Source organism: Aethalodelphis obliquidens, unplaced genomic scaffold, assembly GCF_003676395.1.
Source record: "Aethalodelphis obliquidens isolate GAN/ISIS:26980383/991018 unplaced genomic scaffold, ASM367639v1 scaffold40, whole genome shotgun sequence".
In the NCBI taxonomy this organism is placed as follows: domain Eukaryota; kingdom Metazoa; phylum Chordata; class Mammalia; order Artiodactyla; family Delphinidae; genus Aethalodelphis; species Aethalodelphis obliquidens.
In genome coordinates this window covers 1,809,595-1,826,476 of record NW_020837984.1, presented here as the reverse complement: position 1 = coordinate 1,826,476, position 16,882 = coordinate 1,809,595, and the positions used below count along the sequence as shown (strand labels likewise).

The 16,882-nt window shown below is 35.3% G+C and overlaps 1 protein-coding gene across 11 annotated transcripts in view; it reads left to right on the top strand.

Moving 5' to 3' along the window:
• Positions 1-16,882, top strand: part of CCDC88A (coiled-coil and HOOK domain protein 88A) — a 195,923-nt gene that overhangs the window by 90,163 nt on the left and 88,878 nt on the right. For all 11 annotated transcript variants that reach the window (XM_027131699.1, XM_027131700.1, XM_027131697.1 and 8 more), the window contains one exon: positions 7,981-8,089. In XM_027131699.1, the coding sequence (XP_026987500.1) occupies positions 7,981-8,089 (109 nt within the window). The remainder of the gene's footprint in view (positions 1-7,980; positions 8,090-16,882) is intronic.

Genomic DNA, 16,882 nt, shown 5'->3' with positions numbered 1-16,882 from the left:
AGAGAGAGTAAAGGGAAAAAGTTGTAAGAGCCTAGGCAAATTACTACTTTGGACTTCAATTTTCTGATTTACAGTGAAACTAGATAATCTCTAAAGTATTTTTTAGATCTAAATGTTATCATTTAGGAAATAGTCATGGGTGAGAGGTAATTTAAAGGAATTCAAATATAGAGTAAGGAAAATAGAAATAAAAAGATGGAAGAAGACTAGAGAGAAAAGATATTTACTGAATGTCTGTGATTCCAAATGAAATTTACATAACCATAGTATATGTAACATTTTTACTAGGGTTATTCCTACTCTCTTTTCCCAGTTACAAACACAATGATAGAGTGACTAAACTAAGCTCTTGTACATTAAGTAATATAGCCACAGTATGTACTCAATGAGGATTTAACTTACTGACAGAACATGTACCAGGTTGATTACATAAAACAGGATTTTCCCTTCAGCTCTCTGAATTTTTAACCATGACCTCCTGACCACGCTGTTGTCTTTTCTCTGCCATGACACGTGATCTGACTGCTGCAGTGTAGTGTCCTTGTTTTTGTAAGTTACTAGTTCTGGGTGATACCTTTACCTAAGAGACCCACTTTTCCACTTATACTGCCATTTGCTTTGGGCAATTCATTACTCATTATTTGCTTTAAGTATAAATCAGTCACAAGTTGGATTTAACTCACTTTACTATTATTCTTGCTTGTTCTGTACATCTCAAATTGTGGTTTAGGACTCTTGTTACTCACCTGATCTTTGGGACACAAACTTAGTAGGGAGTGTCTAGTCCAGACTGCCAAATGAGTTTTTAGCTTGGAGAATGTCATTTCATAACTCTTTTTCTTTTTTTTTTTTAGATGTTGGGGGTAGGAGTTTATTAGTTCATTTATTTATTTTTGCTGTGTTGGGTCTTCGTTTCTGTGCGAGGGCTTTCTCTAGTTGTGGCAAGTGGGGGCCACTCTTCATCGTGGTGTGCGGGCCTCTCACTATCGCGGCCTCTCTTGTTATGGAGCACAGGCTTCAGACGCGCAGGCTCAGTAGTTGTGGCTCACGGGCCCAGTTGCTCCGCAGCATGTGGAATCCTCCCAGACCAGGGCTCAAACCCGTGTCCCCTGCATTAGCAGACAGATTCTCAACCACAGCGCCACCACGGAAGCCCTCATAACTCTTAATAGTAAGCAACAATTTTTAAAACACTGTGCTTGGTCTCAGATCATTTATTCTTTTTATTTATTCAAACATTTGGTTAGGATATATGCTAATTTTTAGAGAATAAGATAAGGTCCCTGCTGTCAGGGAGCTTACATTCTAGTGAGAAAGTGAGAGGCATAAAGGCAATTATTGGAAGACCCATGATAGAATGATGTACCAAAAACGGGGATTAGTTGTTATACTGTGGGGTGGGGCTGATGGAGTAAATAGTCTAGGATTGTAAGGATGATTCAGTGTTAAAAAGGCAACAATGTAATTCACTACATTAACATATTAAATGAGAAGAATCATATGGGAGTAGATGTAGGAAAAATTCAGCACCAGTTAAGATATTGGATAGGAATAGGAGGGAACTTAATTTGAAGAAAGGTATTCATCAGAAAATTACAGTGAACATTATGCATTCATGGGAAAACATTAAAAGCATGAAATTTGTGAACAAGATAAAGGATAGCTCTTATCTCCATTATTATTTGTTAATACAGTAAGTAAAGAAACAGAAATGAGATGTACGATTGGAAAGGAGGAGATAAAACTGTCATTTGCTGACAGTATTTTTTTTACTGAGAAAATCCAAGAAAATGAACTGAATAAACTAAATTTTGAAAGGTGGTCAATCAGAAGTGCAATATACAAAAACTACAGTTTTCCTATTATACACTAGCAATGACCAGGTAGCCAATGTGATAGAAAAAAAATCTATTTCACAAACAAAAGCCCAAGGAGGAAAAAAAATCCTACTTAAATGTAAAGACATTTGGGGGGAAATTTTAAAATTTTACTAATGCAAATGTCAGTCTTTATCAAATTAATATTTTAAATAAAATCCTAATAAATCTCAACAAGCTTTTTCATAGAATCTTATAAATATCCTAACATTCATAGAAAAGAGCAGCATGTATGACTAAGCAGGACAATTTACTTGTTATTTATTTATTTTAAGCAGGACAGTTTAGAAAGCAAAAACAAAAGAGCGGGAATTGCTCTAATAGAATCAAGATGCTAATAAAGGTATAGTAATATTTAGAAGGTTTTAATGACATAGGAATAGACAAATGGGTTAAAGGAACAGAATAGACTCCAAAAGTGTATCCACACTTACATGGGAATCTAGTGTGATCATAGAGATCAGTGGGAAACAATAAGCTCTTCAGTAATTGATGTTGGGATAATTGATTATCAATATGGAAAAACTACAAATTTTATTCAAGAGAACCTGCAAGAGTACCAACAAACAACCTGTTAGAGTTTAGCAGGGTTTCTAAAGATAAGAGCAATACACAAAAATTGATTGCATTTACATATCAGTAGTAAGCTACTAGCAAATATATTTTAAAAATATTACATTCACACTAACAGCAAAAACTAGAAGGTATTTAAGACTATAGCTAATAAAAGGCCTTCCTAGAGAAAATTATAAAGTGGTTTTGAAAAAGGACTCAATGGATGATCCCAAAAGCACAGCACCAAAAGCAAAAATAGACAAATAGGATTGCATTAAGCTAAAAAACCTATGTGCAATAAAGGAAACAGTCAACAAAATGAAAAGGCAATCTATGGTAGTTATAAATGTAATTATAGTAATAGATTTTGATCGACCGATAATTATGGAGAACGATGAGTGTATACTGATGTAAACAAACACACGCATAAGTAAATTGAAGATAGGTGAATATCAGATTATTGACATAGTTTCAAAGTATGTCTTCACAAAATAATAATTACAAGAGGAAAATAGTAACTATAATGGAGAAAAGTGGCAGATACCAGTTTAGTCAAATGATAAAAGTGAATATCATCAGTAATGGGCTAAATTGAAATCATGTACCACCTCTAAGGATGCATTGGAGAAGATCAGAGCATCTCTTCTATATTTTTCCTGTCACAGATACATAACCTGAACTTAATTATGAGTAATATACGATTTAATCAGACAAACCCAATTGAAGGACATTCTATGAAAGTACTGGCCTGTAATCTTTTAAAGTGTCTAGGTCATGAATTTCAAGGAAGGATAGAAACTGTTCCAGCTGAAAGAGACTAAAGATTGCAATTCAGATTACTGAATGCAAAGTGTGGTACTGAGCTAGATCCTTTTCCTATAAATCCATTCCTATTTGGAACAACAAACTTGAATAGATTCTAAAGATTGGATTATAATAACTGTATAATTGTTAATCTCCCAATTTTGATAGTTATATGTGTTTGTACAAGATAAATACCAAAATATTTGTGGACTCTTTGGTATCAGGTCAGCAATTCTCAGGTGGTTTAGGAAAAAGGCTGTACTTGTCCGTGCAACTTTTCTGTAAGTCTGATACTGCCCCATAGGTCATTTAGTGTCTTTCAGGTTTGTTTGGTTTTTTTTTCCTCTGTGTGCTTTGGATTTTTTTTTTTTTTTTTTTTTTTTTTTTTTGGTGGTACGCGGCCCTCTTACTGCTGTGGCCTCTCCCATTGTCGGGCACAGGCTCCGGACGCGCAGGCTCAACGGCCATGGCTCACGGGCCCAGCCACTCCGCGGCATGTGGGATCTTCCTGGACCAGGGCACGAACCTGTGTCGCCTGCATCGGCAGGCGGACTCTCAACCACTGCGCCACCAGGGAAGCCCTGGAATTTTTTTTTTCCTGTGTATTCAAGTTCACTAATCTTTTGTTATAGTTTCCAATCTTCTGTTAAGCATATGCAATGAATTTTTCATTTCAGATACTGTATATTTTAGCTTTAGAAGTTCCATTTGGGTTTTTAAAAAGTAGTTTACATTTTTCTCCACATAATGTTTGTTTTTTTAAGTCCTTTAGTATATTCATAACAGCTGCTTTGACATTCTTGCCTACTCTTTCCATGATCTCTTTCATTTCTGGATCTGTTTCTATTAATTGTTTCCATTTTCTTTCCTGGTTACAAATCACTTTTTTTTTTTTTTGCTTCTTTGCATGTCTAGTAATTTTTTATTTTATATTGGACATTGTGATTATTACATTGTGGTGTCTGGATCTTGTTCTTTAAGCAGTGTTGAATTTTGTTTTGGCAGGTTGTCAAGTTACTTGCAATCAGCTTAATCCCTTTTTGTTTTGTTTTTTTGCCGTGCTGCATGGCACACGGGATCTTAGTTCCCTGACCAGGGATTGAACTCATGTCCCCTGCAGCGGAAGCACAGAGTCCCAACCACTGGACAGCCAGGGAATTCCCAGCTTGATCCTTTCAGTGCTTGTTTTAACAGCTTTGTTAGGGAGCTTCTGGAATAGCTTTTACTTAACTGCTAGTTTAGTTCCAAGACATGACTCTTCTGAGGTCTCTACTAATGCTCTAGGTGTTTACTCTGGCTGGTCGGAGCTTAAATTCCTCTGCACTTTGTGAGCTTTGGGTGTTGTTTAGCTTCCAGCTTTTCTGTGCTTGTACTCTGCTCAGCCTCCTGGAGTTTCAGGGTACATATGTATAACTTAGTATTTAGCCAAAATCTTAAGGGCATATTTTGGGAGCTTTTTGTTTGTATAGCTCCCTTGTGTCTGGTGTTCTTTAATTCCCTTGAACTCCAAACTTTGTCTCTTCAAGTTCAGCGAGACGTGGGCTACCCCTCCTTATACCTCATTCTGGAAAGTACCTTACTGCTTCGCCAGGGATTACAGTCTTGCTGTTCGAAGTCTGAAAATAGTTATTTTGTATGTTTTGTCCAGTTTTCTAATTCTTGATGGAAAAAGGGCAAATCTGGTACTAACTATTCCTTCCTATTTGATGTTTTAGCTGAGTTTAGTTGTATTATTTTCTCACTTAGTACTATGAGCAATCTCAGTGTAGATGGTTGAGCTGATCCAGTGTCAGGGATTGACAGTATGAATGTGATCAAAGGACAGAAGGATCATTGTTGGGAGGGCTGGCAAGAGAATAGTTGAAGTAAAAGCAATAGTTCTCAGAGTATGGTTTGAGGATCCTTTTAGAGGGTCCATAGGAGTTTCCTACTTCCAACTAAATATCCATGTGAAGCTGATTTTTTCTTCATATACATGAACCAAAATAACACAAATAGTAGATTGAATGCAGAAGCAAAGATGAACATCAGCCTCTTAAGTTAAACCAGATATTAAAGAGATCTGTAAAAATAGTGAAACAATGCCAGTCTTCTCACTAAAATTTTTTTGGTTTGGTATTTGTAAGCATGTAATAGGTTTATTATTTTTTTAATAAGTTAATAAGTAAACAAATAATTGTGAAATTTTCTGTTTTATTTTCTAATACAGTAAATATTGATAAATATAGCCCACAAAAACAGAAGAATTGCTGAAATAAAGCACCATAAAGTGCTGTCTAGGGAAGGAAGTGAAGGCATTAGGAGTGCAATAGACAGTGTAGAAAAAGGAAGGGATTAAGGAATGAGAGGTTTCTGTTCAGTTCCTATTCTCTATTGGATAGGTGTCAATTTCTTTACTTCTCTGCATTCTCGCGTGGACGTGCCTGCAGTTAAAGTCGTAGGATAGTACTCTGTCCCAGCAACTTCTTAGGTTTCTGCTTTATAATACTATGCACTCAGCCCTTGCATAGGGAATCCTGATTTACTGTCTGCCATTTCACCTGGCAATGTCTTTTTCTAGTTTGCTCTCCTTGTCCTAATGAGGAGCTAGATCATCCTTACTTATGTTCTGGCATTAACTTACCCTTCTGTTCTGGTGCCACCAGTTTTACTTAAATTTCCCATTCTTTAAACAAAAATTTTAATTAAAAATTTAAATTTTCTTCAGCTTTATTGACATATAGTTGACAAATAAAATTGTAGTATACTTAAAGTGTATATAGTGGTGGTTTGATGTATGTATACATGTGAATGGATTCCCACCATCTAGCTAATTAACATCTCCATCACCTCACATTTTTACCTTTGTGTGTGTATGTGTGAACATTTAAGTTCTACACTCTTAATAAATTTCAATTATATAATACAGTAGTTACCATGTCTTACATTAGATCTTTAGGCCTTATTCATCTTGTAGCTGAAAGTTTGTATCCTTTTTTCAACCTCTCCATATTCCCACCCAACTCCCCTGCTCCCAGACGCAGGCAACTGCTTTTCTACTCTCTGTTTCTATGAGTTTGACTTTTTTTTTAGATTCTACATATAAGTAAGAATATATAGTATTTTTCTCTTTCTGGCTTATTTCACTTAGCATGATGCCCTCAAGTTTCATCCATGTTTTCACAAATGGCAGGATTTCCTTCTTTCTCATGTCTGAATAATATTCTTCTCTCTGTCTCTCTCTATATATACATGTGTATGTTTGTGTGTGTGTGTGTGTATATATATATATATATAAATATATATATTTCCTATGTTTTTTATCCGTTTATCTGTTGAAGGACATTTGGGTTGTTTCCATATCTTGGCTATTGCAAATAATGCTGCAGTGAACGTGGGAGTGCCAGTACCTCTTTGAGATCCTGTTTATTTCCTTTGGCTTATATACCCAAAGTGGGATTGCTAGATCATATGTTAGTTCTATTTTTAAGTTTTTGAGGAACCGCCACAGTGGTTGCATCAGTACATTCTCAACAGCAGTGCACAAGGGGTCCATTTTCTCCACATCCTCACCAGCACTTATGTCTTGTCTTTTTGATGATTGCCATTCCAACAGGTGTGAGGCTCTTTGTGGTTCTGATTTGCATTTTCCTGATTATTAGTGATGTTGAGCACCTTTTCATGTACCTGTTGGCCATTTGTATGTCTTTTTTGGAAAAATGCCTATTCAGTTCCTCTGCCCATTTTAAAATCAGATTTTTTTTTTTTTGCTATTGAGTTGTATGAATACTTTGTGTATTTTGGACATTAACCCCTATTAGATATATGATTTGCAAATATTTTCTCCCACTCTGTAGTTTACCTTTTCATTTTGTTGATTGTATACATCGCTGTCCAGAAGCTTTTTAGTTTGATGTTAGTCACGCTTGTTTATTTTTGCTTTTGTTGCCTTTGTTTTTGGTGTCATTGAATTTCTCATTCTTAATGGTGTCCTACCTATTATTCTTGTTCAGTTTCTGCTACTTCAAACTCATTCAACCCTTTGTTTTTGTTTTTGTTTTTGTTTTTGCTGTACACGGCCTCTCACTGTTGTGGCCTCTCCCGTTGCAGAGCACAGGCTCCGGACACGCAGGCTCAGCAGCCATGGCTCACGGGCCTAGCCGCTCCACGACATGTGGGCTCCTCCCGGACCGGGGTACAAACCCACGTCCCCTGCATTGGCAGGCGGACTCCCAACCACTGTGCCACCAGGGAAGCCCCCCTTTGCTTTTATTGAATCTACAAAGTTTACCCAAGATAAGCGTGTTCTCTTGTGTCATCACTCCACTCTTTAATTTCTCAGGGACATTGCCCACTCAAATATAGTCTCCATTTTCCAGTGAGAAGATACAACATTTATTGGTTATCAGCCTATATTTTACATTCTTGATGTAAATAGATTTATTTGGGTTGTGGAAATATATATACTCAAAAGGAATAAAATGTTATTCATTGCAGGAAGGTGGAGAGACAAAATGAGAATGAAGGGAAACATCTGACTTACATTTTGCCACTGTCTTTGAAATATCAGATGCATTTATATCAATTAAAAGCACAGAATACATGTCAGAGTAATCATATGTCCTTTTAGATCATCTGTTAATGAAGATGAGTACACAGTTTGTTTAAAGAAAAAATGTATTATATGATTATTTTTAGTCATCTATAAGTTGATAGGTATATTTCAATATAACTTTTAAAGTATTTCTTTTTTTATTTCTTACAGTAATCCTAAATCGGAGAGTCAGAGAGTAAATAAAAAAGTCAACAATGATGCCTCACTTAGAATTCATAATCTATCCATTTTGGTGAGACAGATAAAATTTTATTACCAGGTAAGTGGTTCTTTTTTTAATCTAGTATTTTAATAACTCCTTGCATATTCACATTTTTGTGTTGTTTAGTATTAATGACCTAGTATATACTAAATGCTTGTTATATATCAGATACTGGTCTGTTTGCTGGAGGTTGAGTAGTAATAACACAGTTTATTTCTTATGCAATGTTAAAGATGCAAGCATGCACTTCATAATTATCTAATTTACAGATAATTTTTGTATTTTATGAATTTAAAATTTTTTAAATTTCCTGAGAATTTATATAGTGCAACACTTTGTTAGCCTACTAGAATTTTGCCTTTGAACAATATACTTTTTATTCCTTTTTTTAACTTAAATTGGATGCATATTTCAGAGTTTGAACATGAGCATTTTTTTTAAATTTTTTATTTTATTTTATTTTTGGCTGTGTTGGGTCTTTGTTGCTGTGCACAGGCTTTCTCTAGTTGCAAGGAGCGGGGGCATCTCTTCATTGTGGTGTACGGGCTTCCATTGCAGTGGCTTCTGTTGTTGCAGAGTACGGGCTCTAGGCGTGTGGGCTTCAGTAGTTGCAGCATGCAGGCTCAGTAGTTGTGGCGTGCGGGCTCTAGGGCGTGCAGGCTTCAGTAGTTGTGGCGCACGGGCTCAGTAGTTGTGGCGCTGGGCTTAGTTGTCTGTGGCGTGTGGAATGTTCCCAGACCAGGGCTTGAACCTGTGTCACCTGCATTGGCAGGTGGATTCTTGTTTTTTTTTTTTTTTGAGGTACGTGGGCCTCTCACTGTTGTGGCCTTTCCCATTGTGGAGCACAGGCTCTGGACGCGCAGGCTCAGTGGCCATGGCTCACGGGCCCAGCCGCTCCGTGGCATGTGGGATCTTCCTGGACCGGGGCATGAACCTGTGTCCCCTGCATCAGCAGGCGGACTCTCAACCACTGCGCCACCAGGGAAGCCCTTAAGCTGTTCTTATTTTGTATTTTAGTTCTGTTTTTAAACCCCATAAATTAAATATTGAAAGTACTGTTAAATAAATCAAATCAGTGTTCTTTTAGATCAAGCTACATGTTTTCCTTTTTTTCCTCCTCATGGTTTTCTTTTGTTATCTCAGACCTGCCTTTGGTATTATTTTCTTACCGAAGTCATCTTTTGATTGTTTGTTTAGAGAAGGTTTGTTGATAGTAAAGTTTATCAATGTCTGTCTGAAAATGCCTTTATTTCACCCTTGTTCTTGAAAGGTAATTTTATTGGGTATGTAGTTTTAGGTTAACAATTACTTTTCTCTCAGTGTTTTGCAGATTTTTACCTTCTCTCCCTGGAGTCCTTTTTGTTTTGGAGAAACCAGCTATCAGTCAAATATTTGTTCTTAGGTTAAACTGTCTTTTTCTCTCTCCTGGCTGCTACTACTGTCTCTTCTAATATTGCTTCTTTTGTATTAATCTGATATTCCTCAGATATTTTTATTATGTGTATATTAGACTTTCCTACTCTATCCTCCATGCTTATTAAACTTTCTTTTACATTACAGTTTACAGTCTTGTGCTACATCCTGAGTATTTTTTTTCAAGACTATCTCTGCAGTTTGATAATTTGCCCCTCATATCTTCTGTTTAACCCACTGATTAAGTTTTGCCTCTTAGTAATCATGGCTTTCATTTGTAGAAGTTCTGTTTGGTTCTTTTTCATCTGCCTTTTCATTTTGTTTATTAATCATTCTTTTAAAATTTTTTCCTTCCTTTATCTCTTCAGAAATTTTTAAAATGTCTATTTTTTATTTTATGTTGGATAATTACAAAATCTGAAATCAGATCTGTGGGGATCTGAATCTGCCCTTTGTTTTCTGCTTGCTGTTTCTCGTGGTGGTAGCTGTTGTGGCAGTGTGTGTGTGTGTGTGTGTGTGTGTGTGTGTGTGTGTTAATTGTGAGCTCATTTTGTGGGGGGAAGTTTATCTGTGGGAAAATACTTCTGGGTCTGAGCCAAGGATGCATTGCTTCAGAGAGGATTTGTTTCCTTTTGTGTAGCCAAGCCTGAAACACTTTTCATTTAATTTATTTTAAGCAGCTTTATATTATTGTAGAAGCATACTTGTATGCTGTATATAGAAAACTAGAAAAAATGAGAAAATACAAACATAATTTCAGGGCCTGGAGATTACCATTATTAGCACCTGAATATATGTACTTCTGGATCTCTTTTTCTGCATTTGTGTGTTTGTAAATTATGTATTTATGTGTTTATGTATGTATTTTTTAACTGGGACCACATTATCGCAGATTCTTAGGGAAACAACCCTCCTCAATCTCAAGCAAAGGCCAAGAAGAACTGCTTCTTCTGTGTCTTATTTGCAGGGTTCAGTTTTTAATTTTGTTTTATCTTTTGACAGTTACCTTTTTATTTTCTTTTGAGCTAAGTCAATAAATTTTAAAAGATTTTTAAAAAGCTATCCAGCATTTTTGAACTCCTTCCTTCCTTCCTTTCTAATATTTAGTATTCCTCATTGCCAGAAATAAAAGTCTGTGCTAGGTTTTTTTTAAACTTAAAAAGTTTTTTTTCCTGTATTCCTTCTCTCATTTTCCTCTCTTTGATTTGAGTGAGTTAGGTTCTATGTTATATCTGTTTTGTCTTTTATTCTTATTTTGTGTCAGTATTTCTAGATACATTAAACAAAAGACTAGATAAAGGGGTGCAGTGACTCATTTTGACAATCTTCATCAATCTTGCCCTTATTGGAACGTTGTTAGATCTTTGGTTTCACACTATCTTTAGGGAGATGCAAGTTTTTCTTGAAAATTTTGTGAGACTCCTTGGGAAACAAGACATAAAAGGCAAGGGGATTTCTTTATCAGAATCTTAAATCATTTGTCAGTGCAACCTAATTCTGTGTTGTCTACTATTGCTTTCTTTTTAACAACTTTATTCAGATATAATTCACGTACTGTATAGCCCATTTAAAGTGTCCTATTCAGTGGTTTTTAGTATATATACAGAATTATACAACCATCTACACCACCAATTTTGGAACATTTTTATCACCCCAAAAAGAAACCCTGTATCTGTTAGCAGTCACTCCCCATTTCCCCGAACCCTGCATACACACTCATCACCACCACCACCACCCCAACCTTAGGCATCTGCTAATCTATTTTCTGTCTCTATAGACTTGCTTATTGTAGACATTTCATAAAAGTGCAATTGTACAGTATGTGGTCTTTTGTTACTGGCTTCTTTCATTTAGCATAATGATTTCCAGGTTCATCAATGTTGTAGCATGTAGTAATGTTTCATTCTTTTTTATTAAACTACTGTTTTCTTGTTCTTTGTCTTCCTCCTGCCCAAGCTAGGTATTGAAATTGTCTTTGTATTGATCATATTAATTTAATGAAGTTATAGTCGCAGAGATATTTGCGGATGAGGGAATTGTAAAATCCATCAGTTCAATGGTTTAGATAAGAGGTTCTTAGTAGAGGGTGATTTTATCACCTGGGGGACATTTAGCAATGACTAGAGACATTTTTGGTTGTTGTACCTAAGAGTACTACTGGCATTAGTGGATAGAAGCCAGGAATGTGGCTAAGCATCTTGCAATGCACAGGACATTTCCCCGTGATTAAGAATTATCCAGCCCAAACAAACATGTGCCTTTCAAATCCAAAACATTATATCACATTGAATTATAGTTCTCTCAGTAGATGTGCTTAACTTTTATGTCACAGGGACAAAGTGGTATAAAAATCTATCTTAAATTCTGGAGTCCAGATATTTAAAATATTTGCATATTTGTCTTTAATATGACATATGTGAAATATTTAATAATGAAATATTTAATAATTTAATTAATGATATAATAATCAAAATGTATTTTATATAGTGTATTTAAATCCTGGCTCTCTGTTATCTAGCAGTTGTATAAATGGTACAAATTACTTCCTTGAGCTTTAACGTCTTCATCTATAAAATAAAGATAATAATACTTAGCTGGCAGCTGAGCATTACATAAATTAATAGAGATGAACGTCTTGCAGTGTTTCCTGAGCCAGACACAGTTTTAGGTGCTGGGGATGTGGTCGTAAGTGGCAAACATAACAAATAAGATTCCTGTCCTCACAGAGAAGGAGAAACTGGCTAAGCTGACCAAGAAGGAGATACAGGAGGGAAACTAGACAAGCCGTGGTATCACGAAAGCCTACAAAATAAAGTGCTTCTAAAAAGAGGGAATGTCAAAAACATACTTGAGGGAATTGATTGCAAAGGGGCACAGGGAAGCTTTTTGAAATAATGAAAATGTTGACATCATTACTGAAATGGTGGTTTCAAAACTGTGTACATTTGTCAAAACTCATTAAATTGTACACATAAAATTGGTGATTTTTATTGCATGTACATTACACCTCAATAAGTCTGATTTCTAGAAAATGTATATGTCATTGACAACAATTTTTTAAAAAGGGCAAAGGAGCTGTTCTAGATGAAGGGAGACTAAAGAGGTGTAACAAGTGGAGACAGTGTATCTTTGGTTGGATTCTGAATCTCTCCCCCCAAAAGCTATAAAGAATATTTTGATGGAAAATGTGAAATATGAATGTGGATTATATATTAAAATGTATTGTATCAATGTTAAAAATAAATTATCTAGCCCAAAATGTTAGTTGTGCTAAAATTGAGAAGCCCAAATGTTAATAGTGCCAAGATGATATTATTATTAATGATTTGATTTGTCTTGACTGTCACCATTTTTTAGACACACCTGTAAATATTTCATTAACATTTGCAGGATGACCACTTACACCCTTTTCTTTTAATTAATCTAAGTTTGAATATCAGTGAACTGTTGTAACTTAGATCTAGAAGTGATTGAGTATCTTAACATTTTGTCAACGTAGTTTCAGATACTTAAAATATTACTGAGTGTTGAAATTCCGCTTGTACCACTGAACCAGTTTACCAAACCCTCTCTACCCGCTCCCTTTCATGCTTCATAGTCTTCCATAAAATCTTTCTAAGGCACTTCTAGGGTATCTTCAGAAATAGGTCATCCATCTTATTTACATGATTAATTGACTTACTAAAATGATTTTTTATTTTCATGTGTAAAACCAAGATAGACATGACCCAGTTTAATATATTGACAGATTTCAAATTAAAGGCCGAATCAGTGCAGTTATTGTCATCTGTTAAATTACCTGACTGTTGGGAAAACCAAAAATTTCCCTGAAAATCTTTCTCAAACAATCAAAAGTATTTTGTTGTATCTCATACGCCCCTCAGAAAAAGTATTTGAGGTAAAATATTTTGTACATTTTGATTGTCTGACTCACAGAAGGAGTAAGTTTGGGTAGGTTAAAATTCACAAATGTATGATGTCTCCAGGTTTGTTTGTTTTTTAATGTGTTGTTAAGCATCAAGATCATCTTGCAAAAATGATTCTTAGGGAGGAAGAAAATTGACAGAATACCCTGAGATGATTGTTAGTGGGGGGAATTATTTCAGTGAATCTTTTCAGTGATGATAAGTTAATTTAAGTGTTAGTATTCTTTCCTTTTTTATTTTAATGATGTGGAATATGTAAAAGCTCAGTAAAAATTACAATTTCAGATTGCCCTTCTTTTCTGCTGCCTTTCATTGAATGCCAAGGCATTGAAGCTATAGTGATAAACAGGATAGGCTGTAGCCCTGTTCTCTAGTAGAGGGATAATAGACAAGTAAATAACTAAATCAAATAATTTTGATTGTGATAAATAAGGACAGTGAATGTGAGAGGTCTTGAGAGCAGTAACTGGTAACTTTAGATTATCAGAAAGATTGTTGAACACTTCATTACGTTTAAGTGGCAATTCAGACCTTTTCAAATAATTGCTTGATACATAGCAAGCATCTCTTTTTGTCTTGCAAATAAATATTTAAAAATTTTCAAGTCAGAAAATAAGTAAATTATAGCTGTTATGGAAAATTACCTTGGTGCTTTGATTTTTTTTTTTAAGTTATTTTTATTCCTGTGGATGAAGGCAAGAAGGTGAATTTGATTATCAGAGACACAGTCTACAAGTAAAAATCTTAGTCCACTTTTAGAATTCTGTCAGCAGCCGTTGTTTGGTATGACTGCACAAGCTGCAGTTTAAATAAATACTAAAAGAAGCAAGGTGGTTCTTCAGCCACCATTAAAATAATGAACTGAATCATTTGAGGCCTAAAAGACAAGAACACTTTACAATTAATAAATTTATTAGGAAGTTTTTGCATGTTTGACGTCACTAATAGTAAAAGTAAAAATTAGGTCTAGTACCATTAATTTAGTTGCCAGAGAAAGCAGGTACTTTTTAAGGTTTTTCTTTAACATCTGTTATAATAAGCAACATTTGGAGTATTTTTGATACTTTGGTCAGATTTTCTTTTCTTTTAACATCATTCATTTAATTTTTTTCTACATGCTACTAAAATATAATAAAATAGTCTTAATTCTTTTCACTAGTAACACGGATAAAATGCTAAATACAAATAGTATGATAAATGTAATTATGTTTGAGTTTTTAAAACAGATTTAGAGTCCCAAAGGAGAGACTGTCATTCCAGTATATTCTAGAAATCTTTGAAGCCCATATTTAGTACCTTAGAAATGTATAGTTTTAGTTTTAGTATTTTGTTCAATGTGATTCAAAAAGGGAAATGAGCCCAGACCTTTCCCAGAAGTATTGTTTAAGTTCTTACTGTAAAGGAAGTGTTATGGGTAACTTGTAGGAAGAAGGAGAGACCTGGTTTAAGTTGTCTTTGAATAGTCTCTAGGGTCTGTCTGGCACAAACTTGAAATAGTCTTTCTTAAGTGCTTTAGCAACATGAATTTCAATTCACAGAAACTTGTGTATCAGTTTTAAAAGTTTCTAAACTAAAACTAAAAAAATAGTTAATATACCATTTTTATAGAAAAGTTATACAAAGCCAATTAAAAATAATAGGAATGAAATGACTTGTATCTTTCAAAGCACTTCTGTTATTTTCCTATTAAGATAATCTCTGCCATTCTTTCTTGTTCTGTCTTTATTTTTATTAATTATTGATGTTCTGCAAATTTTTCTGGACTGTCTTCATACCAGGATAGATTTTCTACCAATTCAGTGAAGCTTTGCTTTAGTGGTCTTGAAAATTCTCAAATTCTCTATATTTGAATATTTGCATATCTTTCAAAACTTGCATCCTTCTCCTTATCTCCACCTCTTGTTCCCTGGTTTCATTTTATTGTTAGCCCTTATCACCAAAAACATTTACTTATTTTCTTTCTACCCCTTCAAAAATGTAAATTCCATGGGAGCAAGGATTTTTGTTTCTTCATTGCCTTATTTCCAGTATCTAGAATAATGTCTGACAGATAATAAACATGCAATAAATATTTGTTGAATGAGTGGCTGTCCTGATTTTCTCAAAACTTTCTCCACTTTCTATTGTATTGCTAAAACTCTTTCTTTTTCTATACTTTTTTTTTTTTTTTTTTTTTGGCGGTACGTGGGCCTCTCACTGTTGTGGCCTCTCCGGTTGTGGAGCACAGGCTCCGGACGCAAAGGCTCAGTGGCCATGGCTCATGGACCCAGCCGCTCCGCGGCATGTGGGATCTTCCTGGACCTGGGCACGAACCCGTGTCCCCTGCATCGGCAGGCGGACTCTCAACCACTGCACCACCAGGGAAGCCCCATACATTTTTAAATAGGTTTCTCATCACTTTACTAACAAATTGAAGTCTCTTCACTTATTCATTTACATATGTTATCATTCTTAACCCATTAATTAACAACAAATTAATTGTTGCTCCTGCTTAACAAAGTAGTATTTATCTTGGACTAAGTTATGTATTGTTTTTCCATTTCTTAGCACCTTAATAATGAACATCTTTAGAGCTAGGTGAAGTCTGGGAAGTCTCAGGATGTTATAGTAGAGCTTTAACAATAACAATCAGTTTTTCTAACCTCTGATTTCTTTTATGTCTTGTGTATTTTTTAATGTTAATTGTAAGATTGGAATTGGGAAATAGGAATTTTTACAAAAATGTAGCTAGAATTCTCTGAAGAACCCAAAGAACCAAATAGAGGTTTTAGAATAATTTGGGTTTTTAAAATTTGTATAATTTTTAGCTGCCTTACCTAATATTAGCACTTTCAGACATAACAAAATCAGTACTTGGAAATAAAGTAAAAGGTAGATTTTTTTTTCATTAACTCTAATATTTAATAACCATCATTTGGGCTTCCCTGGTGGTGCAATGGTTAAGAATCTGCCTGCCAATGCAGGGGACACGGGTTCGATCCCTGGTACGGGAAGATCCCACATGCTGCGGGGCAGCTAAGCCCATGCGCCACAACGACTGAGCCTGTGCTCTAGAGCCCGCGAGCCACAACTACTGAGTCCGCATGCCACAACTACTGAAGCTGGCACGCCTAGAGCCTGTGCTCTGCAACAAGAGAAGCCTCCATGATGAGAAGCCCGTGCACCACAATGAAGAGTAGCCCCTGCTTGCTGCAACTAGAGAAAGCCCGCGCGTAGCAATGAAGACCCAACGCAGCCAAAAATAAAAAAATAAATTTGTTAAAAAATAATAACCACCATTTAAAAAAACTTTACACTTTTGTTTCACTTCTTACCCTTCTCAGCAAAAGTCACACACATAGTAAGTCAAGGAGCTGAAATTTAAGCCTAAGTTTTCTGACTTGACTCTACCATAGTACTCTATACTAGGCATTCACATTCCACCATACTAGAGTACATCTTTAGATACACAGAGGTACGTTTGAATTTGCTTCATCCAAATATAATCAAACGTGATAGTGTACAGGTTAAG